This window comes from Anguilla rostrata, chromosome 7 (assembly GCF_018555375.3).
Source record: "Anguilla rostrata isolate EN2019 chromosome 7, ASM1855537v3, whole genome shotgun sequence".
Lineage (NCBI taxonomy): Eukaryota > Metazoa > Chordata > Actinopteri > Anguilliformes > Anguillidae > Anguilla > Anguilla rostrata.
In genome coordinates, this window is record NC_057939.1 from 46,382,604 (window position 1) to 46,409,234 (window position 26,631).

The 26,631-nt window shown below is 44.1% G+C and overlaps 1 protein-coding gene and 1 long non-coding RNA gene across 13 annotated transcripts in view; one reads left to right on the top strand and one right to left on the bottom strand.

Annotated features, from left to right (window-relative positions):
* Positions 1 to 158: 158 nt before the first annotated feature.
* LOC135259863 (uncharacterized) overlaps positions 159 to 26,631 on the top strand; it is a 131,798-nt gene continuing 105,325 nt past the window's right edge. For all 11 annotated transcript variants that reach the window (XR_010331409.1, XR_010331413.1, XR_010331407.1 and 8 more), the window contains exon 1: positions 159 to 267. This is a non-coding gene — a long non-coding RNA (uncharacterized LOC135259863). The remainder of the gene's footprint in view (positions 268 to 26,631) is intronic.
* LOC135259862 (protein shisa-like-1a) overlaps positions 8,846 to 26,631 on the bottom strand; it is a 44,819-nt gene continuing 27,033 nt past the window's right edge. Inside the window, exons 4-5 of one of the 2 annotated variants that reach the window (XM_064344724.1) lie at positions 23,716 to 24,009; positions 8,846 to 13,580 (exon numbers count right to left, since the gene is read on the bottom strand). In XM_064344724.1, coding sequence (XP_064200794.1) covers position 13,580; positions 23,716 to 24,009 — 295 coding nt within the window. In that variant the 3' untranslated portion in view covers positions 8,846 to 13,579. Of the gene's footprint in view, positions 13,581 to 23,711; positions 24,010 to 26,631 lie in introns of those variants that run through there. The other variant, XM_064344723.1, reaches the window with a different exon arrangement.

Sequence of the window (26,631 nt, forward strand, 5' to 3'; positions counted from 1 at the left end):
AATGTAATCTATACAGGCCTTTTAGCAAGCTATTGTAGGCTACTAAATCATTTCCCCTCGTGCCAGTCCCAACATATTCCTCATCAGCTTCAGGATCAGCTCCCCTGTCACCCCATACACCACCCAATGAACAACCCTCCTCCCAGCTGAAAAAGGTGAGCAATTTGAAGCAAGGTGATACACCATGTGAAAGGGTCAGCCAATGTTCAACCGATAGCCATTGCAATGCGGTAGAAAGTTCGAATTTTAAATCAAAGTCAACAAAATGTGAGTTACTGAAATTGTGGTGATGTTGTTAGTACATGTTTGATGGTCTTTAGCACATTTCTTATAGAGGGTATCGGATTGTTTTGCATCGGGTAGTGAGTTGCGTTGGTTTGAATTCAAAAAAATATTTTCCGATGAGAAATGTCAAACACGCACTCATAAACAGTTTAATGTTATGTTAACAACCTAGCTTAGTGAAGAAATGTCATGAAAATGTTTTAACATATTTTAGCCATAGTTTAGAATCCTGTTGTGGTTTTAAGCTTTTGTTTCGTAATATGTCATTATTTAGAGTCAACAGTAACAGTAGGTTTACTTCTATGCTACTTGGTGACGTCGGTGCACATATCAGTGGAAAATAAGGCACGGAATGCTCTGCAGATTAATGTGGGTAGTTTCTCCCACCAAAATGTGATTGATGTATTTGTTTATTTATTTGCTGGAAATGGGCATTAACATTTAACGAAGTTTATTATTTATTTATCAAATCCGACGATGCTCGTCAAAAAGGGTGCCGAGCTAATCAAAGGCCTTCTTGAAAGCACTTCAGTTTGTCTTGCCTTAATCATAATTAAATTAAATATTCGTGGCAACTCGAATAAAAAATGCTTTTTGAGTGGCAGGTGTGTAATCTGATGCTTGATATAATTAAGAAAGACATGTAAGAAACCATTTCTCCTCTCTAAAGAAGAAATTATTAATATTCTTGATTACATTTAAAAATAGCATTGGCGATTATTGTAGTGTGTCTCTCTGCTAATGCGGTTGTACGGCTGTATCCAAAAGTTTGTTGACAACTGAATGTTTTTGGTGCCCATGTTTTTTTTTTTTTTTTAAGTTTTCAAGAGAGGAAACAATAACTAGTTTCTGTTGAAATTCTGTCAACGGTCTAAGTCTTGAGTCACAACTGCAGACTATCGCTGGTGAATTTAAAATTTTTATTTTTTTATTTTTTACTATGGCCTGATATAAAAGTCAATATGTGGAGGAACAAACAGTGAGTGCATGCATGTCTGTGTTCTTGCCGTGCATGCGTGCTTGCATGCACAAGTGTCAGTGTAGGACAAAGCTAAAGCTTTGCGTGCACGTGCTGTGATAATAGGGGGTGGAAAGTCTCTTGCGTTTCCTGCTCGGATAAACATTTTTTAATTTTAAATTTAATTCGCGAGATTACTACCATTAAATGTGTGGGTCTGAAAAATTAATTTAACCATGGAGCAATTTGCTAATTGAATTCATTTACAGCTTCCCTTTAATGACAAAGCAATCTTTCTTTAATTTAGAAGTTTTAATTAGGAGTCCCACTGTTTGAGATCAAGGAGCGTGTGGCTTTTATTAATTGGGGTGACGGCATCAGAAAACAGCGTGATGGCAGTGGATGTTTTTAAAATGAACAAACCTGCAAAGAACCGGTTATGTCTGTGGTTTGAACTGACTTGAATTAAATCACCACCTGCAATTTGAGCCCTGCGTAGGTGACATGAACGAACACCTAGGGTGCCAGCCGCCTGAGGGCAAAAGATATTTTAAAAATGCATTGCGTCCATGATAGTTGGTGCCCCCCAGGTCTACAATCACCCCCTCCCCCCCTCCCCCCATTGACTTGGCAGTTAATTGATGAATTAAAGTGTTATGTAACCTAACTCACCTCATCTGGTACCTCGGGTCTGAAGCTGATGCTTGTTTTTAAGGTGAAACGGTAGCCTGCAGTCCCTGTCTCTCAGCACCCTGCATGGTCGAGTTCTGGGTTCCAGTTTTGCAGGGAGAGGCCCCTCCTGATGGGCTCTGTCAGTAAGGGTGCTCACGCTCTCAGAAAATAAAGGCATGATAAAAGGGCCTATAAAGGTACAAATGCTTTTCACTGGGGTTGTACCCTGTCGGATACATAAAATTGTTCCCTTAGCCAGCAGCGCATAATTCATTTTTTACCTTTTTTTGCTTGTAAAATCTACTTGTTAGTCCCCAAATAGAACATTATTGTACTTTCAGAGTACATTTGGAAAATTTGTTCCCTGAAGAAGAAAAATGTACCTGTACTGTGCCTTGAGGTTGAGATGATCCCTTTGCCTGAGATGTTGTGGGTTCCAACCCTGACTTTGCCACCAACTGCTTGACTGTCTTTCCTTCACACTGGCCTCCTTCACCCACACATTTTCGTATACACCCCTTAGTCTGTTACGTCTCATGGTTTTGCCACTACCATGTTAGATCTGAAAGCGTGTTTTCGTAGATTTTCAGAAATCATAGCATTTCATAAGTTTCTTGATAGCGTTTACGACTAAAGATGTCTCTTTATTTCTGTGATTGTTCTTCAGCAGCCGTGTTATAAACACCGATGTCAAGAACAACTTGACAACAACAGGTAACTCAAAAGGAAAAATGATCAGTGATTGCAAAATCTCTTTTGGAGTTGTTTCTATTTTCTTCTTTACAAATCTCATATTTTATATTGCTCTTCCTGTTACCTACCACAGGGACAAATTGCAGCCTCTCGCATGCCTCTCTGCTTTTTCCTACGTTTAAAACCTAACTGCCAGTCTTCAGAAGCCGGGCTAAATTGTTTGGCTAAATTTGGATCGTTCTTTTCACACCCGGAGGATGAAAATTGCTTTGTGCCTACAGGTATTGGAAATAAAGGGATTGGATGGGCATTGCCGGTTCCCAGTCTGATTGCAGAATGACGGCAGAGACGTGTTGTTTTCTCTGCGACCCTCAGCAGGGGTTGATTGTTTCGCCTTGTATGTGGCAAACCTGGTTTGCGTTTGCACCGGGAATCGGCAGACGTGCAGAGGCTTGCCGTTTTGGAACACGGTCCTTTTGCTTTTTTTTGTTTTTTGGGGCCTGTCGTGTTGTCGCGAGGATGTGAGGGGATGTGAGGGGGTGGAGTTCTGCAACGAAGGACGAATCGAGGACAAATCGTTGCCGTGACCTGTCATTCTGGCTTCGTCGACGCCTTGCTTTTATGAGGTTCATCTTTGTGTTTTTACTTATTAAAGAAAATGGCTATTTCCAGCTATTAGAAATGTGATTTAAAAAAGAAAAATGGGGACCGTCTAATGAGCATCAACTAAAACATTGATGCTGCCCTGTTCTAATCGCTCCCGTTCGAGTCAAGGCAACCGGGCTAAAATCTGCAGCAGTTACCAGGCCAACCATTGGTCCCGGAGAACAGCGGGATCTGTTGCTGTTTGTTCTTGCTCGGCGCTTAAAAGCTGAATCAAAGCGGTCGTTGTGAAAGCCCCTCGAGCCCCTTGAGTGGGGATGCAGTGCAGTGAGAGCGGCTGCGGTGTCCGTCCGCAGAGGCTGCAGTACCGCAGGCCGGATACCGAGGCGGGTTTTTACGGTTCCCCTGGAGCCCGGAGGCCGCTGTGGTCCGTGCCCCGAGCGACGACCCCTCTCTGCCTGCGGTCGTGTGAGAAGGCATCGCTAGCGGCCCGCGCGCTGTCCTCAGGGTAATCTCCCGCCCTCCTGCTCGCTGTGTTTTTCCACCCAGCCTAAACTCTGCGTCCCCACAGGAGAGGGAGGCGGCGGCGGCGGTCACATCGCCCTCGTCCTCCCCCCTCGCACGGAATGTTCCGGCTCGCAGCGAACGCCGAAGCGGCGATGTTAACCTCCGACACCGCGTCCTGGGATAATTAGCGACGAGAGATTTGCTTTTAGAGAACGGAATTGTTGTTTTTATCCCCCCCCACCCCACCCCTGCCTCAAAATCCCACCTCCCTCCCTGCTGGGCTACAGTAATGGGATTCTTCCCTCTCCCTCTCCCCACCGGCCGGATGGTTCAGTGCTGGGGTGGAGATGAGTTGTTTGCACAAAGAAGAAGGCCTACCACTGAGATGGTGGTGGTGGTGAAAACGGGCACAGTGACAGGCCGTTTTGAGTAAGAGCTCACCATCTCTCTTAGTGGCCTTTCGACCACAGGGGGCTACAGGGGGGAGAAATCGCACACGCTTTCATCTGTTCCGGTTATTCTTGGACATATGTGTGGAATAAGATAAGAGTCCACGCTCCTGGTTATCGAGGCTTATGCTGGCTACTGATTGACTGGGAACCACAGAAGCCTGCAGACACAGCACCCCTTCCAGGATTGGGGTTAAATTGCAGACGCCGCGTTCCTCCAGGACTGTCAATTTTCATTTTTTTGCTATCAACATAACCTATAAAAATTCCAAAATCGAAAATGTTTCTGTCCAACTCCCGGTACATTTTGACATTTTCCCACCCTGTTTAGCATTCAACGAGGAAAGCCGTTATGCACTGAAGCCATTAAATACAGCTCAGGCATATTTTAATTTTCAGAAAATCCAGCCTATTATCACAGAAAGCATGGCTGGTGTAGTTATTACCAAATTAACTTAAAAACGGAGCAAATTGTTAATTCCGATGGGGACTAGTTTCAGTATTTCTGTGCTGCGCCAAACTACTTTCCACATATTGAGGAAGCAATTATATAGCAATTAGCAATTATACAATTGTTTCATAGTCTAGGTTCTTCATAATGGTGCATTATGCTGACCAAAGCAGCAGTATGTCTCTGACTTGTTTTAATACTTTAGTGCTAATACTTTTTTGGACAACTAAAATGGCTTCCTATGACGTCTGGTATATCGGCGTTGGCTAGATGAACAATAATTGTTCATAGGATAAATTCATTGAGGGTTGGACAGAAACATCATCCATTTCTTTGCAGTGTCATCCTTTTAAACTACAAGCACTGTAACTGTAACAACAATGTCAGTAACTAGTCAGCTTTTTGTGTAAGGTTTCAGTTTCCTACATCGCTCTCCTGTAATTTGCATATCTTTGTATTGTGGACCTTCACAGGTTTGACACATTTGTGATGTCACAAATTTTGTTCATACGTGCAGGTTTCCAACTCGGATTTCTGAAAAGTACGGAGAAGCTTTCCATCTACAGTGGACGAATGGGATCTGTATAGTGAAAGACATGCTTTCACTTATACATTGTTATCCATAAAAAAACTGTTTTTGAGTGGAGGGGCTCTTGATGCTAGTGTAGAGGTGTCTTTGAGTTTGTTGCCTTATCTGAGTGTTTATTTTCTGGTTGTTTTATAAAAAAATTCAGGGATCGTTTCAGAAGTGTTTTCGGATTTAGCCTCTAAAGGGTTTCAACTACATACAACTACAAAATTATTTCCAATACGTATTTGTGTTGTAGAAAAATTCCAGCTACAATGGATGACTAAAATTAAATTCAAGAGTTGGTGAGGTCACAAATCACCAAAATGAAATTGCCAAATTCTGTTTACACAAGGAAAAAAAAGATATGTTTGCGTTTAATCTGAAGTCAAATTCAAGGACAAATGTTGATTTGAACCCAGGAGTAGTCTTCGCAAATTCCACCGAAATGATATGTAAATATGAGATAATCAAAGCACTGGGGAGATGAAATGAAGTGTTTCTGTGGGGGAGCAGGTGAGCACCTTACGCGGCAGATGTGACTCTCCTAATTATAGCTGCTAATTGTGGAGAAGGACACAGATCTGCTTGCACATAACTCCTGTACATCACTGTATCTTTTCAGTGAAATCAAATCAGACGCTATTCATGAAAAATATACATGTTTTAGAGGTAACCTTTAAGGACAAACAAAGTATTAGCATTTAGTCTGAATCTAAACCTACCTCTAAATTGTGGATTTAACAAAAATAGGTATATTGTGCTGTATGTCTCACATAAAACACAATATACACCTCCAGAGATTAGACGGTGTAGTTTGGCCAATGGCCGAAAGTCCTTGATCAGGAAGTTCAATTGTTTTGCCTTATTTGTAAATATGAAAGTATGCATGGCATCTTCGTTTGTTGTTTCTTTCCAGAAAATCCATTGAGACAGCATGCGAAAGAAGCCACATCTGACATTGATGTATTGTGACAGAGATTTGTGTGCGTCTACTCTCCCTCCTGATGAATATAATTCCTCTGTACGCACATCCTGGCTGAAAAGGTGTCCTCTCGTACGAGAGAATCCCGTCTCAGTGATTCATTGTTGAGAATTATTTGTTAGTTTGACTTTGTACTGTAGCTATTATATCCTCTGTTTAGCATTAGCAGACTCTTATCAAAGCTCACCTTGGGTCTGAGTTTCAGAATTCGCCTCATGGACTTCGCACACAATGTAAAATGCATTAGATGCTCGCCTTTAGCAACATGTTGGTGTGCTATTGTGTTTTTCTTCGATAAATGAACTAGGAAGACAATGAGCAGAGAAAAAAATCAAGGAGAAAAGTAGCGAAAAGGAAAGATGGAAAGAAAATTGAAAAAGGAAGAATGATAGAAATGGCTTCTCCGATGGAAGTTTTCACCTGCTGAGATGCGAGCTGTTGTCTGACTTGCTTTCGAAATGGAAATGTGTCCTGCGTCATATTTTTTATTTTTTTGCATGACCCCAGGGCTGATTAATCCTCCTGTTCTCGCTTTATATAATTATGAGGAACTTCGGTGTCAAAGTTAATAAAGAACCATGCAGTCAAGTGGGCTACCGGATTAATGAGAAAATGAGTGCACGTGTCGTCTCGGCGCTAGTCGGGTCTGCTAGGGCGTGCTGATTGGAGAGGGCTCCCTGTAGGGGTGGGGCTTTAACAGATTAAAGTGGACTGAGTGATTTGTTGCTGCGGTTACCCTCAAAAATAATCTTTGGTGGTGTTTCTCCACCGTGATGAATGGTGGCAATTAGTTTACACAATTAGTCATACTTTCTCACTCTCTCTCTCTCTCTGCTGTATGCGTGTATGAGTGATGAACAGTGTGTTTCGGTGTTCTTTTTGTAAAAAAAAAAAAAAAAAGAGGTCAGCTATAATTTTGGACAGAGAAGAGAGGTGTACTTTCAGCTGAGGCCCTGTTGTAGTGCCACAGTGGAGAAGAGGCACGTTCTTTCAAAAGGCCTCCAGGGTGTCTAGGTTTCCCTTTGGTCATGTCCGTGCTTCTCCCCCAGGACTCTTGGACATGGACTGTTGAAGGATCTCTGGAAAACCGTCAGTAAACTGGGGAAAGTTTAGCCGCCCTTGAAAAAGCTTTAGTTTCTTCTTATTATTTTATTTTTTATGGAGTGTTTCTCTTGTATTGAGTTCTTTAGCAGATTGCTTTTCATCCAGAGTAACTTGGCAGGACACTGGATGCAATAACAGCTGATTAACACCAGTATTGATACAAACAAAAATTGATCATTACACAAACTAAACAAAGTGTCTTCGTAAGCCAATAATGCTGTAACAGGCATATTAATCTTCAGATTAAAATCTTCTGGGTAAAGCCTTCCTTGGGTATTGGCTGTCTGTAGTGTCGCCTGATTTCTAAATTTTTTTTCCTTTCTATTTTTATTTTTTCTACTGCCTGTCTTGTTTGGTCTTTGTTTTCTCTCTCGGTACCCTTAATCTCGTCTGGATCGAGCATCGCGTCTGTCTGTCTGAGGACGTCGTGGGAAACGCCTGCCTGTGCGTTAGCTCAGCGCAGACTCGACACGCTCTCTGCGCCGTCAATCCTGGAGCAGGACCCTGAAATATACCGAGCACCCGCGACGCTAATTACAAAAGTATACACTGTGTCACAAACACCTGGCTGCGGAGGACAGGAGACGGGCGTGCAGCGGCAGCGATAAGCCTACCGCGCGCTCGTGGGCGTCTGATTACCAGTGCCGGGAGACTGAGGCTCAGCTAGCGTCTGCCATCACCGACTCACTGATTTTTTCAACCAATCGTTGCGCGTTGCTGAGGAGAGTAAAACCTTTTGATTTGCCGAAGACAAGTCGATGATTGACAGCTGGTTGTAGCTCCACCTTTTGTGGCATTACGTGGAACCTTGATATCCCATCGTTTCTGCTAACCTGTTTTGTGAATGTCTATTGTGATCCTTAGTCTCCCTCACTTGTCGCAGGTGGTGATAATGGGACATCTGTCTTTAGCTGTTCGCAGGAGGATTTCATACTCATTCTCAGTTAGGGTTGTTACTTTATCAGCTTTCTGGTAATGATGGGGTTGTTCCTTTATCAATTTTAATAGTCACAAATAGCTTTTTGTCGTGCTTCCCTTGCGTAATGTCTTCAGAGAACATAATGTTAATTTCCACAGCTATGCTGGTGATACACTTTTATACATTTTTGTTGAACCAAATGATTCTAATGCCTTATGCTCCCTGACTACATGTATGTGTGCAATTAATCAATGGATGAACAATGTTTTTTAAAACCTAAATGAAGACAAGAAAAAAAGTCTTCTAGTTGGCCCCAAAGCCAAAGGGGATGTACTACTACTAGTTCACATGTGCAGGCAATCATCATTGCTGGTAATTAGCCCTCTAACACATTTGTAAATGTCTGGTAAAGATGTAGTTTGAAAATTGTTCATAATACCACAGCATACTGTATGCAATATCATTTCTGTTTCAATGAAGTTATATAATCTTTTAATTTTTCATCTGAGACTTGAGCATTGAGACACACTAATGGGAACTGTCAGCGTGGATCTATTTAGAAAAAAAAAAATGAAAAGGCCTCAGAGATAAAGAATGTCATAAATGTGATTCACAGTCAGCAAAGCAGTTGGGAAAGACAAGCGCTCAGACTTTTAAACACACTGGAAAAGATAAATCTTTATTTCTGACCGTAGTAACAATACAAAGTTAACAAGTGCAATTACAATTCAACTCCAACTCTACATTCTATCTAGTAGTAAAACATAGATAGCCCCCCTTGGGTGTGATGTCGTTGTAGACATCTAGAACAGGGGTGTAGTACCAGCCAATACAAAGCTATGGGGAGGGGAGTGGAAGGGAGGGGGATTCAGGTGTAAAATTCACTGTAAGGCATCTGTTACCATGGTAACGTCATGAGTAAAATGGCGGGTGCTCCCTGTCTTCCTGTAAGACAGGTTTTTTTTTGTTATTTATTTATTTATTTATTTATTTAAACTGTTCCCTACCTCGGAGAGGATCACATTAACAGCGGAAAGGACTGTATGGCAGACATGTTTCTTTTGTCTCAGAGATGCAGATTTTTGTGTTGGAGGGGGAGGGGAGGGTGATGTGCACATTATGTCTGTCCACAAATGTGCACACTTCTGACCCGTTATGATTGGCGCGGGGCGCGGGGGGGTGGCAAGAAAATGTGCAAGGCGACCTATAGCTTTCGTATGTATATTGGCGATATTCTGGTCTTTTAACAGTTTATACACACACCAATCCTATTCCAACCACTACAGTATTCAGTACACATCAGTATTTAGTACATTCTAAGGCCATTTTCCACAGGGAGTGAAAGCTATAACAATAACTATATGAAATAAAAATAAAAAATGTTACCATTGAAATCAATGAAAGAGTCTGCACTGTGACAATTGCTATAAAGATGAGCTGAAACGATAATGGTGAGCACTATCTGGATCTCTCTTGAGTAGCTTGCAGAACACATCTCCAACCATAAAACACATCCAAACAAACACTGATGTGCGTGCCTGCGTTCCTTTGAGTGGCGTTTCTTTGTGCATTGATTCTAAATGGGTCTTCTGTGCCTAGGTGATATCATACTCTATTCCTGAGACTGGCACTAACATTCTCAAAGCCACTCTGGATAGGAGTTGGCTAATTGATTGCAATGAAATGTTAGCCAGGATGATTGAAAGGTGTGTAATAATAAGAGTCCCCCTGAATGGAGGTTAGCGAGTGATTTGTCGCGTGTTATAGTTATTATTCCCGTTGCTAAAGGGCCTGTGGGCTGTGCTTGTCGTGCTAAAGACACAGACTCCTCTTTGAGAGGTGAAGACTGTAATAGAGGCTGAAGATGTTTTTTGGCCTGACTGGTTTCTGGAAGGCCCACGCTCTTGTTGATTTGGGGGTGTAAAATAAGGAGGTATACAGCGTGTGGGTGTAATTTCCATTGGGGTGAACAGTCGAGACACAGATTCTCATTTACTCTTCTAGAATGTTCCGTGGATGAGACGTGTGTGCGCGCGTGTGTCTGTACGTAAAGTCCCAGATCACAGGATGACTTTGTTAGGGCCAAAATTGAGCCCCCCCCCCCACAAGGCTTGTGTCCTATCATGTCTGATCTCTGTCTGTTCCCATCTGCTTTGGGGTCCAATTAAATCTCTTTTTGTTCCAGCTGTCTGAAAATCCCCTGACCCCCCACACCCTCCTCTGTGGCCTTCAGCCCCCCCCCCCACCTCCACCCTATCACCGCTGCCCCGCGCAGCGTCCGCGGGACAACCCGACCACGTACACCTGCTTTCTCTCTCTTTTCTCCGAAGCCAATTTATTTCGGCGCGGAGGGAATCTCTCGCTCCTCGAAACCGTAAACGAGGACCTGGCCCCGCTCTTCGGAACACGTAATTGGACCGCTGGAACGCTCTTACTCGCATTAAAAAGGAGACTCTTTTCCAGATTTCGCCTTTATTACTGATAACTAGGAGAGACTGTTACACAGTCATGCCGCAGTTCTGGTGAACTAGGAGGGGTTCTAAAGACCAGGCACTGACGCAATCGTACTTGCTCTACTCCGTGATCAGATCTTGTGTTTGGGGAAATGACTGTTCTGTTATTGTAATCCTTTTAATTGTGTAACATCCTGTGATACGTTTCTTTTTTTTGTTCCCAAGAAATAAATATATTTCGACATTAACAGTGCATTGAAGCAGGGATGGCTTGCCCTAGACCTAGAGAGTCACAACTGATCTCAAAATATTAACTACAAAAATATTTTAAAAAATAAGTTAAAATGAATTGGTGTGTCTGCGCAACAATAACTTTAAATATAATCTATAATGATAAAGTTAGCAGTTGTTTGGATTTCTCAGAATGATTTTTAGAACTTGTCTCCACAAGAAGAATGTGTCTAAAGCACTCGCAGCTGTGCACTGTATGTACCTTGTGTTGATTGACAGGTGCATACAACAATAAAACTGCGATTCTCTGATGTGGATGCTAACAAGCGATTTATAGTTCATCATTGTAATTATCCTTCATGGGGAAAAAAGCCGTAATCTGCAGCTGAGACGGAAGGGAAATCAAAAAAGATTCACACTTTCCCCTTCTCCGCAGTTTTAAAAAACGAACTTTAGAAGTTTGTTTTTGAAAAAGTCTATCCGGAATGAATAGGCAGATTCAGCTTACAGTCTTGGCCGTGCTGCGATAATGGTTGGTAGTTTTTCATCTTCCTTGACATTTACAATGCAGCCACTTTAGGCGGCTGGAATTACCGGAACACTGCACATTATTGCTGACGCGGTCGTTATGACAACGTTAAACGTCTGTCTGTTGATCTCTCCCACATATTTCACAAAATCTTCACCTGCCGTTACAACGGTTCGTCAGATTAAAACTCTATAGCCCAGTACTGCAATGTGTAATTATTCAAAATTAAATGACTCCTATGATATACATAAAAGCTACAGTGTTACAGCCATAAGTTTTATGTAATCACTTCCACCCACCTTTGCCCCGCTGTAGTTTTCAGTGATGGCTTTATAAAATGGCAGCGAAAGATAATGAAGGTCACTGTGACCTCTTCACAAAGGATGTTACTGCAGCTATAAACTACTATCCAGCCTGCTTAAGCTACACATTATTAATCCACAAGGTCAGTAGTTTAAACTCATTTCACTTAAATAGGGTTAGAAGCACACATTGGCTTTTTACCTTTCACAAAATAATAGAATTATTACAGTGATGCAATCAGGAATGAAAAAAGAAACGGAAAACTCTAGAAGGTTTTTGGAGTTTAAACTCCAGAGTTTTTCAGAGAATGTGAAGAATGACTGACAGTTGGAAGGAGTGAAGTCAGCAGTAATATAGCCTCAGGTGAAGTCTCTGAAATTGAGATTGATAGTCACGGCTTTACTGCTCCTTTGGACTTCAGCTCCTAATTCAGAAAAACAAACCAAGACGTGTTTTCTTTTAATATCTCTTATGGATCTACTGAGAATAGTTTTGGACAGTTTATTCAGCCGTGTTGAATTCACATTGTGTTCGAACAAACCTGATGAAACATCATTGTCACTGTGTTTGCTTGCGTGGGAGGAGAATATTTTGTGTGAAAACTCCCACAAAAAAATAACAATCCTGGATCTGTTCCTGCCTGCGTTATTACAAACTCAGTTTTTGTCGCAAGATCACACCTAAATTTTTCAACTTGCAATGTATTGAATTTTTATTCCAAGGTTTTTAGTGAACGTGAAGTACCAAATCCAGCCTAGTTGTTTTAATTTTTCAAGACCACAACAACCAGTTGGAAAATTGCTTATAATATACTTCAGACATCTGCATTTGATAAAAGAAAAACTAAAGAACCAATAACTCTCAACCCTCCCCCCCCCCCACCTCGAGGAAGGAGAGAGGGGAGAAGAGGTTTGTAGGCATTTTAAGGAGGAAAGTAAAATGGGCTCGTTTAATCTAATTCCCTGTTGATGTAGCCCACTTGATTCATTACTCGTTTACAATTATCATGTGATTCCCTGACAAGTTCACATTACTAACAGACCAATAAATAACCCTAGCTCTAACTCTAATTGCCACTGCGTCTAGACCCGGCCAAACAGCAGTGCGATCTACACGGATACATCCAGAGGGTGTTCACAGAGGAGTCTCTTACCACAGCCCCCTTCTCTCGGTGGTGATTGACGGGTACAGAGGAACACCACAAACGATTTTGGAGAGGGCGAAGGGCCGTGGAGCATGACCGTGGAACGGGGAGGGGGAGGGAGAGGGGGCGGTTTTGGCTTCCGTGGGACTGGTGGAGCAGCAGCAGTTGGTGTCCCCTTAAAACTGTATGGGACGCAGCCGTTTCCCCCAATGTTCCTGGGTGGGTGTCGACCCTCCACAAATCAGTCGTTCTGTCCAGATGAGTCACCCTGGAACCCAGGTTGGGCTCAGAATGACCGGTGTGTTTGTGTGAGCAGGCACACGCGTGTGAGTGTGTTTATGTGGCATGTGCTGAAGAAAGAGACAAGTAGTGTCCAGAGCACCAAGCCCCGCCCACTTCCTACTGTTTGTAGTCTGAGCCGCACTCACTTCCCGCTGTGTCCTTTTGTCCAGGCCACGCCCCACTTCCTGTTGTGTACGTGTGTAGTCCAGGCCACGCCCCACTTCCTGTTGTGTGCATTTGTAGTCCAGGTCACGCCCCACTTCCTGTTGTGTGCATTTGTAGTCCAGGCCATGCCCCACTGCCTGTTGTGTGTGTGTAGTCCAGGCCATGCCCCACTTGCAGTTGTATCTGTAGTCCAGGCCACTCCCATATCCTGCTGTGTCTTGTGTCTGTACTCCAGCCCATGTCCACTTCCTGCTTCTTCTGTATTACTTCGTCTTAGTTCTGACAAAGAAATAAAAAAATAGAAAATTACTGAACCGTGGCAGAAAGAGACTTTTTTTATGATGCAGGTTTTTCTCCTGTTGTAATGTGTCCTGTCATCTCTGAAGGAACATATACTCATGAGAAATAGAGATTGTGTCATAGCTGCAGTTTACTGAATTGTTCCCATGATGCAGTGCACCCTGCTTTCTGTGATGTGCTGTTGGGGGCCGTTCACGGGTCAGTGTTTATAATTTATTTGTTTTGCTTCCTTTCGGATTTGGCCCATGGTCTGTTTCGCTGCCCTCTTGGCTGTCATTTTTTTTGCAAAACCGATCCTAAATCTCAGCTGCCCCCTGGGGTAAAATGTCATAAGGAAGAAAATAAACAAACAGATCAATGAATAGGGGCGCAAACAAAAGTCTGAGACGGATGTATCTGCGCTGAGCGTCGGGCTTCAGGGAGGAAGCGATCGGCGGCACCGGAGTTGGTAAATTTCTCAAGCGGTCGCCTGTGCCTGATTGAGCCGGAAATGGGATGGAAATGTCAGCCCCCCCCCCCCCGTTCGCCTCCTCCCATGGCAGACAGTCTTCCGCAGCCACTGTGTTCTAATTAGCTGCCCATATGGAGCTTGTTACCCGCTAATTAGACACAGCCACTGGGAGAGGCCCTGGACGTATCCAATTCATCTTATAGTCTCAAAAGCCGCTAGGCGTTTTTTTTTTTTTTTGCGCGGGACGCCGCTATACCCCGTGTGGCGCGCGCATTTCTGCGCAGTTTCATAATATTTATGAACGCTTTCCTAAGCTTCCCAAGATGATGACCCCCGCTGTATTTAACAAGTGCATTGGCTGCGATGTGATCCACCCCCCATGCCAAACATATGTTCAAATATGAACTTATAATGTTTTTTTTAAATGCAATGCCATTTTAAATTCAATTATAATTATAATGATAGTGCATTTTACAGAGTCCCTGTCACAAAAACTCTTTGCAGGAAAACAGTACACCCAGTGAGTGTAGTAGAAAAACTCGCGAGTGGAAGAAACACTGAAATGGAGGGTCAAGGCAGCTGAACATGTTTGATTACTGTCAGTGAATATGCTGAGTGCTTAATATGCTGTCATTTTCTCCATCTTGCAATCTGCTTCAACCTTTCTGCAGACCTACCGGTGGTTTTGTATGTCATTAGCTAACCACTCTCCGGTTTTGAGATGGGTAGTCAGGAGTTAATGTTTAGCATGAAACTTCCAGAACAAACACGTACAGCACTTTCTCAATGCTCGCCAAACAGTCTCATTTCTAAATAACATTAAAGTAATAATATTTAGCTTCATTTTAAATAATGGGTTGCTAGACAAGAAATGAATCTGGTCTAGATGAAGCCATTAAAGTGGGGGAAAATGTTCTTGTGCAGTATAATTGTCATAAAGGGCTGCCCTGGTTGGTCCAGCATTTATCAAAACATCGGAAGGCCCAAAATAGGCTGCTGAATCGGTCTGGTGGGATGGTATAATTCCTGCAATTATGACCTTCTATTGAATTGGTCGCCGAGGGTTTTACTCAACCTTAATTAAAACAGCCACCACGGAGGGAAATTAGCTTGAGTTTCCAGCATAAGTAACGGCATAAGAGTTATTGCATATTCATCACTTAATTAGCATTTTTATCACTTAATTTTAAATATTCAACAGTTTCCTATTTTTGTCCCAATTTCCCACTGATTTTTGACATGCAGTCCATGTTGGAATGAACAGAAACAATGATTCCGGTCACTAAAGGTGACTAAGAAGTTTATCAGAGTTTTTAAAGTCCCACCACTTATTGCCATGACGTGAACCCTTAAAGGCTTCTGTTGTGAGGCCTAAGACATTGATCTCTAACCCTGGACCGAGAGAGCTGTGTGTTTTCCTGGGTTTCCTTGTTGTTCTGCATTTCATTTAACATTTAACTCCCCTCACCCAGCTTCTTCGGTCTCAACTGGTTGCCGATTTTATGTTGAACAGGAGAATCAATAGAGTTCCCTAGGACCAGGGTTTGGAGCCCTGGTCTAATGTAAAACTGCAGGGATGTAGGTGTCTGAAACACTAGTCCTGGAGGGCCAGAGTGTCTTTGTTATTGGTTTGTTATTGACGGCGTTCAGCACTCAAGTGCTTATGTCATTATTTAAAGAGACCAGACGCCAAGAATGGCGGCTGGCGGAAAAGGTTCCACAAAAACCGGCACGTATTCCAAAATTTGAGCCGAGGGTCTGATTCAACCCTGCAGCGCTGCAGTGACGTTGCTTCACCAGCAGGTGTCAGCGTTGCAGGCAGTGGGAAATGGGGGGCGGTCGCCAGGCGGAACGTGAGCCGGTGGCGATTGCGGCCCGGCGGCGCGTCGCCCCGAGCGACAGACGGGGCCGCTCTCCGCCAGGCGGTGACTCAGAGCCTCGGCCAAAGGCACGGGCTCTGGGTCCGGTCTCCTAGGCAGCTGGCGCTATGGCGACAGATCAGACACGGCCTCATCTGACAGATCTGGCCCCGCCCCCTCCCCCCTCCACTGACCCTTAACTCCTCTCTGCATGCCCCCTCGCCATGGCGACATCACTGCCCAGCTGGCCTCAAAGTTTTAATGCCGACAGTGGTCTCTGCCACCCAGTGCATTTTTGTTATTTTCAATCATACTTCATTTGTGTGGGATTGCCCTGGTCATTTGCAGCCATGTTCTGCTGTTGTTCCCATGTAGGTCCCTTTGGATAAAAGCACCTACCAAGTGAATATGTAACGTGGTGTGCTGAACAGCAAGCATTCGATTCTGCGTGCAGATCTCGTTAAATCATCAACATTCAAATCCATCTTTGAATCTCTTGCCAAAACACTCTACGTAGTTCTCCTTTGGATCTGAGCATCGCAGAAGGACGTGGTCCAACTTGCCAGTTTTCTTCAATCAGCAGAGCTACTTCTATGTTTTTCCAAAATGTGTGGAGTCTGTGGACTAAGGCCAACCAGAAACGTTACTGATCATAGAGCGCTAGCGCGCTATGATTGTACTTCAGTGCAGTCCATGATATTTATGTCCGATGCCACACCATCACTTTGCCTCCCTAACTTCTGTGCGTTTCATTAGATTGGCAGGTGTTTGCCTGACACTCATAATGGAGTTTTTAAAAGGTTTATGCTGTCCCCTTTCCCCCGACTTCTGTCACTTGACATCACTGTAAATTCTCATGGCATTCAAGTTTGAGTTAGAGCACGGAATACCATTCCATCAAGACATGTCCACAGGCTGCACTTGAAAAAAAAAAAAAAGAAAAAGAATCTGGTTCACAGACTGCTAAAACAAATTCCAAGACAGTAGGTGCAGAGTTTTGTGAACTTTGACCTTTACGGCACAACTGGCAATGGAGTGACAGAGCTGGAGCGGCTTGCAGATTTACGTTCTCTCCGTGCTCTCTGTTGGTTTGCCTGTAAATCTCCAGACGGGATTGTTTTAATAATTTAACGATTTTTAATGATTCAGCGTAGATACACTGTAAAGTGGTCTGCTTGGGGACTTTAGGGGGGAATGGCTGTGTTTTATGATCTGCCAGGGTTAGATGCCTAGGTGGAGTAGGATAGATGGAGCAATCACTGAGGGTAGAGCAGTCGGTGCACATGACTCCGTGGTAACCTTGCCGTGACTGCAGGTGTCGTTTTTAATTTGGCAAATTTCTGTCGTCGCGTGAATCGAACCTTACCTGGGTTCTGATCTTCTCTAAACTTTGTTTAGACCAGCCCTCTCAAAAATAAATGGGGTGGCAGCCTTGAAAATGCAATTCGGGCCTTAATGGACTGCAGGAATGGAAGGGGAATCTATTATTCAGCTCATCACACGGGTGTCCCCCTCCTGTCTCATTAATCCCGGTTCCTGCTCAGCTCTCATTTCTCTGCTTCAATTTCGGATTTCCCGGCACGGCCAATTCAATCAGGGGAATCGGTTCCATTAATCCAGAAATTACCTCGACTCATATCTGGTGTGTTTTATACTCCAATTCTTTTATACGTTTTGAATTTTAAAAAAATTGATTGTATTTTGCCCATCCTCAAGGATGAAAATACTTGTTGTGGAAATTGGTGATTGATTGAAGGATTAATTAATTAAAATGGCTATGGTCTCTGAACAAGTAAAGATTCAGTTCAGGGCTGATGTCAGTCAAGCATTTGCTAATTTTTTTCTGCTGGTTACTGAAAAATAATTTTGATTAGTAAACATGATTAGTTTAAAAGTCACAGGGATCTGCCATGATCTTTTTTTTTTTTTTAGTTCACATTCACAGTCATTTAGTCATTCACATCTATAATTTGACCCAGGTCTGAAGTGGCCTAAGGAAAGGAGTCTCTGCAGAACCCTTTATACTGTTCATGTATGATTTTCTTTTGCTATAAACTACCAGCGCAAGAAGCATTAATCCCAGCATGCAGTTGCCCATTGGACCGCTGTCGGCTGCAGCCGTCGGGTCTGCTTGCATTTAGACCCGGAAGGGGTCTGCCAGCAGCGGGTCGCTGCGCGAGTACTTTGCCTCCTCTAAGCGTCTGATCCCCTCCCCCCTGCCTCGCGCTAACCGCCTGGCTTTGCGGTGACCGTAGCGGCGGTCTGCAGAACGCTGGCGGTTCGGCGGGAAGAGCGCGCGCTCTTGCCCGGTTGGCGAGCTGAGGCTCGCATAGACGCGGGTCAGAGGAAATCGGTTCATGCGGACCGCACGGGTCCGAGAGAACTGCGCGGGTCGCTGGTGAGCGATGAGACGGGATCATCCCCGGCTGTCTTACCCAGCGGGGCTGCCAACCGCGGCTGGCACTGGCATTGGCACTGGCACAGTCTGGATACGGTGCCAGACCGTAGGGCTCATCCACAACACTGGAACAGACCATGGTGTCCATCCAGGCACTGGAACAGAGCCTTAATAGATACAGACCATAGGGCCCATCCACACACTGGAACAGAGCCTTAACAGATACTAGACCATGGGGCCCATCCACACTCTGGAACAGAGCCTTAACAGATACCAGACCATGGGGCCCATCCATACACTGGAACAGAGCCTTAATAGATACAGACCATAGGGCCCATCCACTCACTGGAACAGAGCCTTAACAGATGCCAGACCATGGGGCCCATCCATACACTGGAACAGAGCCTTAATAGATACAGACCATAGGCCATCCACTAGGAGTGGTGAATAGAGCTTAAAATGCTAAACATGGGCACTCAGTACTCTGGTAACATAGCCTTAATTAAGAGCCTCACGCCCCTCCTACACTAAAGCTCGTGTAGACATAAAATTGCTCTAACGTTTTTTTTTTCAAGGGATTGCATTAAACACAGAATTCCCACGCATTATGTTGACTCGTTTCCCCTGAAGAATTGATATTTACAGATCGCAGTTCACGGAAGGCCAGAATTAGCCTTTGCTCTCTGACTCGCAGACTTGACCCACAATCCATTTTCAGTTTTCTCGACATTCAGTTAAGGCTTTTTCTCTGAAGTTGGGAGTGTGGACATCAGTCACTTCCCAGCACGCACTTCTGCATTGCATGACAGGTCCTAACCATAGTTTATTTTTGCAAGAGGCAGTTTGAAGGTTTAAGCACGTGGACACACAGAGGTCACCATTGATCACAAAGAAATCAGATTTCCCTGTAGGGGGGTGGAATCCTACTGTTGCGATGACATTCATATGTGTGTGTGCACTGCTTCTTGCATATTTGTTATGCATACCACAGTTAATTTAGCCGGCTGCAGGGGTGCAAGTATCCAAAACAGAAGCCATTTAAAATGGCCGCAGAGAATTCTGCTCATTCCTCAGGCCGGAATTACACGGTACCGTGCGGTTTATTTATAAACATTCATTAATATCGCCGGGCTCTTTCAAAGCAAATTGGTTGTGATGTTCTGTAATTGGAAGAAGAGCCAGCCGATGGCGGCTAGAGCTCTGTTCCGGGAGACAGGTGTTGATTCCTCCTCAGTTCTTTTGAAAACCTCCAACAGTTCCCGCTGGCTGATTGTCTGCTGGGCCGAGCCCCTTCAGTGACACGATTCTAATTACATTTCTAATTTTCTGAGAGTGTTCATTAAATTATTAATGTGCAAACATTAATAGAGGAATCCAAGGACCCAGGTGGGCCTGATCTCTGTTGTCAGATTTCGAGATGGCTGCTGTTTGCATTCTGGCTTGAAAACCCCCTTTTTTTTCCCCCACACCTCAATAATACGCCACAAAGCGCAAGAGAGACTAGCTGAAAGTAAGGGTCCGTGTCTCTCTGTCATTCCTGTAAATATCAGTCATGACCGAATTCACTGCCAGAGTTCCTGAGCAAAGGAGCTGGCCGCCTCAGCAGTGTCCACAAAATTCACAAAGCGCCAAAAATGTTTCTGACTATAATTGGCCGCGCCAAAGCTGAGCGTGCTTAGATAACACTTGTAAACCTCTGCGACAACAGGAGCAGTCATCGGCCCTTCTGTTTCCTGTGGGGGACTGAAATCGGTCTCAGATTAAAAAATGAGGATAAGTGGAATTATCCAGTTATGCCTCTGAATTAAAGGGGGGGGAGAGCACTCTCGGATGCACTAGGAGCAATAGGGGGTTTTTAAAAAGTAGATTTCACAGTTTCTCAGTAAAATTGAACCAAGTCAAATTGCTTTTGCACTAAGGCATATTACTAATCCTCCCTCCCCCCATCCTCTTCCTCATGCCAGCCCAGGCCTACTCCCCTTGTAGAAATGTTACTTCTTTTGAAGTAGGCTAAGACTTGTAGTTCCAATGTTTACATCAATAACAAAGCAAGGATGTATCAGTTACAAAGCAAGGAAAGCGGACAGTATGTCGCTTTGAATAAAAGCGTCTGCCAAATAAATGTAATGGATAGCCTACTTTACAGCTTAGTACATCCAGGGTAAAAGAACGGCAGGTTAGTTAGTGTAGCATGCTTTGGGATTGAGCTGTATACCTTTCTGTTAGATCACAGCGGGTTTGGAAGAGCTCATACAAACCCCTGGGGTGCTCCGGTGCCCCCCCCCCCCATCCCTCCCCACCAACAGATCAATTGAGCGGATTTAGCCTATTTGGCAGCCAGTTCAGTACAGAGTAATAAAACAGAGAAAGGAGCTGAAAGTGTTCAATTTTGAAGGAATTATGCTGATAGCCACAATTCAGTCCCCCCCCCCACCCTCGCTGCCCTGCCCTCCCCCAGCCCAAGTCCCACTCAGTCCCAACCCTCAGCAAATCTGCAAACTCTGGCAATTTTTCACCCCCCCCACCCCAATGAAGCACTGGACCTGCCAACGCACGCCATAAAGTGCTTAATTACAATGCCTGGTTCCTATCCTCCAAACAGATGGCAGGCAAATTAACTGTCACCTCAGCATCTGCATCTGCTAACTTCTGACCCCTAATAAGCCATCAAAATAATGTAACCCCACACACAACCACACCTCCAGGCTTTGTCATCAGGTAGTCTGTCCCTCCCGTTAGGCTGTGGTAGTTAAAGACGATGTCCGCGCACCCCGAAGCAGGTGAGCCTGTGAAGGTGTGCGTGTAGTTCTGCACAGCAAGCCCCGAGGACATCTGCTGTGGATAAACTACAACGAGCAGCCATGTCTCCTCAGCACTTCAGTCCATTAAGTCTTCAGATGGCCCACCGTGGAATAAACAGGAAAGGCCTCGTCACGTTTGTTGTTTTTAATGACTACAGTTAATAGCGTGGGAGAAAAAAAAAACTTGTGAAGGGTTTGCCCTTCCAAAAGTTGGGAAGTGATGGTGAAAGTTTTGTAAGCGATTGCATATCTCGCTGGGTTTCGGGAAAGGATTTGATCTAATCGCTATTTCGTGGTACAGACAGACAGACAGGCTGACACTGGCTCTGCCTTTTAATGACCAAGTTGCATGGGCTTTCTCCAGCATTTATACGGGCACATCTGAAGCTGTAAGCTGAACCCTCCTCACACACTGACTTAAAATGACATCTACTCAAAATCTAGATTCTTGTTTCAGGGAAGGGGGAGGCTTCACAAATTTTCCTTGTTTCAAGGGGGGCCGGTTAAATGTACACAGCCTGAAGTAGAAGTACATTTAGCTCAGAATGTAAAATGTCTCCTATGAAATCCAAACAAAAGATGTAGGTATTCTGTTTTAAAAATTTTTTTTAAAGAAAGCCTCTCATGGGGCAAAGGGGTGGTAGGTAGGAACTGAAAAGCTGATTTGTTTCAGGACATGTGAAATCCCTCTGAAACTTGTCCTATGATGGTTGTCTCTACATGGAGAAGAATACTAAGACAGCCAATTGACTGCAAGAGAGCCCTCCTGCCCTGCCCCCTCTCTCCAGCCTCTCTCCAGCCCCACCCCCTCTAACCAGCTCCATCCCCACCCCACTCTCCTAGCCCCACCCCTCATCTCCAGCCCCACCCCCTTTCTCACCAGACCTTGAGCATGTTGGTGTCTCATTTGCAGTCCTATTTCACTGTCTTAAAAAAGACAGTGCAAGAACATTTTTTCGCTCTTCATGCTTTTCCACTGAGTATACATGCAGCGCTTTCCAGTTTTTGACACTTTGAATTTGCCTCTTGGGAAGTTTTTTGTTCATTTATTTTCGTATAGGATTAATGGAAGAAAAACATCTCCAAACAGAACAATCGGACCGTGCAGTCAGACGGATCTCCAAGCACGGATTCTCATCAAAAGCAATCAAAACAGAAATTACAAGTTATTACGAACAGATGGAGTTTTTATTCTGTAATTCCACTAAGAATTCATAATGTGATTCACAGAAAGAGCGTCTAGTGAGAGGCCAGTCATGCCAATGCAGGGCTGATTAAGCCTGTCTGTGAACAGCAGCACCAGTGCACACCTGTCTATTAACAGCAGTACCAGTACACACCTGTCTATTAACAGAAATACCAGTACACACCTGTCTATTAACAGAAATACCAGTACACACCTGTCTATTAACAGCAGTACCAGTACACACCTGTCTATTAACAGAAATACCAGTACACACCTGTCTATTAACAGAAATACCAGTACACACCTGTCTATTAACAGCAGTACCAGTACACACCTGTCTATTAACAGCAGTACCAGTACACACCTGTCTATTAACAGAAATACCAGTACACACCTGTCTATTAACAGCAGTACAAGCACAGACCTGTCTGTAAACATCAGTACAAGTACACACCGATCTGTAAACATCAGTACAAGGACACACCTGTCTGTAAACAGCAGTACACGTACACACCTGTCTATTAACAGCAGTACAGGTACACACCTGCCTGTAAACAACAGTACAAGTTTTTGTTCTTCACAAGAAACTGTGTTGTGAATTTAGAGTTTAGTCTGTAGGACTTAACTCACCAAATTGTTTTGATGTGTGATGGGGAACAAACTATTACCTGCATTTTATTGTTAAAAATGATGTGTATCGAATCCAGGATTGAGTGAAAGCTATGGAAAAATGTCGTTTGAATCCAAGCCCAGGCAACAACATCACTGCCCACAATATTATAATTGATGGTTTGGCTGTGCTACTGCTTTTACCAACCAATTTAACATCTTGGAAAAAATCGTTCTAAACCTGACAACATGAACAGTATAATAAATCATGAAAATATGCGAAATCCCCGAAGGATCTGGTTATTCTGTCATCTTTGATTCTTCCCCCTCTTCCTTCCTTAAATTTTAATAATGTCTTTTATACATGCCGCTTCAAAGGAGAGGCCTGGTGTCAACAAAAAAAGTATGAAGTTGGGGAGGGGATGAGGGAGATAGCAGAATTCACTAGAGGTAAGGACTGAGTCTGCTATGGTTACGATTGCTTAGCAACCGTATTGAAGGCAGCGGTTCCCTGGCAGTGGAGAAGTGGGCAGACAATAAGGCGAGTGTGAGGTAATAAACCACGAGGGGGGAGGGGCTGTCCTGTGTGGCTCCGCCCACTGAAGTCTAGAATGTTCTGTGTGATGCTTTGTTTTACTTGCACCTGCAGCACATCGTTTTAAACCCATGTAGAGCATTCTCATACATGCCCTGCACTTTGGAAAGAGGTTGAAAACATTTTTTTTCGTCTTTTTGCCATGTGGAGATGTGTGTTGATTCACCAGGCTGTAGACGTGTGTGTGTGTGTGTGTGTGTGTGTGTTTGACTCACCAGGCTGTGGAGGTATGGAAGGACATTAGGGAGGGGCTCTGGGTGTCTCCCCTCAGGCTGTGTCGAGGGTGGTGGGCCAGGACGATAGGGTGCACGGAGGGCTCCTCTTCCTCTGGAGGGGGGTTGTTCCACTGGCTTCGGGCCTGTTTGAGCCAGCGCCCCCCCAACCCCCACCTCTCCAGGTACTCCCGGCACACCTCATAGTTCATGGCCGAGTAGTACAGGAAGTCCAGAGCCAACAGAACCATAACGAAGAAACCGTAGATCCACACTCCCACCAGAGCAGTGTAGTTACTGCAGCCAGGGACACAGAGGGGAAGCACAGGGAAAGGCACGTTAGCACGTTAGCATGTTAGCAGGCCTTGACATCAGTGTCCTGGATTCAAACCATCTGTCATTAAATTTTGCTGACAATTAAATCAAAATGTTGAAAATGAGTTTTCTTATGTTTTTCACAACTAGCACAAAGTTGCCAAGCTGTTTATGAAGGAAAGCAAACAGAGGCTTGCTTTAATTTGTAAGATCAAGTCAAAGATGAATGTTAATTAATTCCAGGTCTCACAGTCAATGAAAAAACAAACATTAAGGCTTTCTGTGTATCAAAATATTAGCCCAAGAACAAATAAAATCCAGACAATAGTCACAAAGCCTCAGAATTAACCATATAAGTCGGATCAGCCTACTGAATATGCAGGCGAGTGAACAGAACCCTGTCAGCCAATCAGTGGCCACTGCTTCCTCTTTGTGGATTATATCCAATTAAAATTCATCCCAGCCAATTGCACCAGGCTGCAGTCTGTGACAGGGAAACCTGCTGATTTTATGCACCTGTGTATTACACAGAAAAGCACTACACTTCGGAAAGGGAAACATTATTCCTTCTTTTTCCTCTTTCCCTTTGTGTGTTTGTGTGTGTGTGTGAGAGAGAGAGAGAGGAAATGTACTGACTACTAAATTTACTGAAAATGCAATGATATCCCCCATCTTCAGAGAAGACATCAAAGGCTGAAATTACTGACAGTTAAAACAGTGGGGACATGGGAAAGAGTACTGGAAAGACTTTTGTTTTTTTTTGCTTTTTAAACTGAGGAAGTCATGAGAGGGTGCACTAAGACCTTACCTCAAAATGGCTGTATTGTACCAAATAACGAAAACATGAGAACTCTTCTCTAAGCGCTTGAAGCAGGCGGGGGCCGAAAACGACCGGCGCTTCGAGTATCGATTTCAGACCGGGGGCTCGCACGACCGAGCGAGATGGTCAGGGAGCCCTGATCTAACGCGGCCGATCTTCTGTTCGCCTCGCGATCGATTTCGCGGGCGGGAAGACGAGGGGGAGCAGGGGTGGCGGGGCTGTGGAATTTGGAACGCGCGGTGGAGAGCCTGTGTTCTTGGAAAGCCACGTGGAGGGCTGTTCGGGGACTCTGCGCTCTTAAGAGGATCAGCCGAAGCCTGAAGTGTGAAATTGTGTTTTTACGCCTCCCTTGAGCCTGGAGCCGCGTCTTGCTAACCTCAGCCCACAACGTGCCGACAGGCATTAATTACACAACAAACGCATGCTTTTCCAGAATTCATGTATATTTCGCAAATAAAATGGTAGAAATCCATTTCGCTCTCATCAATTAGTAACGGCTCGGCGGGTTAACAACATGATGTGTTCGGATTGTTCTAGATTGTGCAAACGGGGATGTGATTGTAGTTTTTTTTTGTTTGTTTTTTGTTTTTTGCTGGGGAGGCATACATTAATGATAGTGTACCAAAAATGTAACAACTGCACAAGATGGCTGACGAGCGTTCGATGTTTGCCGTTTGCTCGGAAGCAGAGAGAGAGCGAGCGAGGATGTTTGTGGAAGAGGGGCCGTGGTCGATTAGCCGGGGCTTACTGCAGCGATCCGTAAATATTCTAAGCTGAACAGCCTGAGGACCAGAAGGACCCCGGACTGACTACATGCATCAGTGCCTGTTACACAGGCCTCGCTAGGCCACGTCAGCTCGCTGATACAGGAAGAGGAAAGGGAGTGAGGCATGATGGGATAGAATGCATGTAACTCCCCGGGTACACCCCGACACTCACATTCACACCTGTAAGAGGGCATTGACAGTCTCCACCTGTGCATAGAGACTGCCTCATCAGAGATGCCAGGGCTGGCCTCCTGGCAACAGAGAGATTGAATTCCATCCAGTTGGTATTCTGCAAGACTTGGGTTTAGCTACAATCACAGTGCCTTGGTGCCTGCATAGTTCTGCATAATTGATATGTCACTGTCTCCTAAGAACACTCTGATTTTGATATAGTGCTCAGCTGTTGTTACACATACTAATTGCAAAAGGCATCCTTGATCTGTGATATTTATGACAGCTACTCTTAACAATCCGTGCACATGCTTGTCCTCTCATTTCAAGGTGGGAAATTGCTCACTTGAGCGACAATTTTTTCAGCTCGTAAATTTGCATACTGACCTCTTGTGCTTGCTCTGGAAATTTTTGAGGTGAGAAAAGAAAAACAGATTAGAGAAAGTTTTTCAACTGAAATGAAATAACATAACTTCAGATAACCTCTCTCTCTCACTGTTGTTTTGAACATAATGTATAGTAATGGTGAACATGTGAAAGATTCTTCCCTCTATAGATCGATTCCTGACAGGCATTTCTGATTGACAGGGATGAGTATTTGCTTCTTCCCAGTGTGACGGCCCCCCTTTGACAAAATTGACAGCCACTGAGGAGTCCAGCGATACTGAGCTGATCTGTCAAACTTCTACCAAACCCTTATGGAAATGGCATATGCGGCAGTATACTGAATCACAATATATCACCAAAGATATTGCAATATATGAGCAAATATGTAAATCATTGCCACTTTTACATCATTAGAAAATATGTACCTTTAATTAACCTGGTGGGTCAATGGAGGAATTA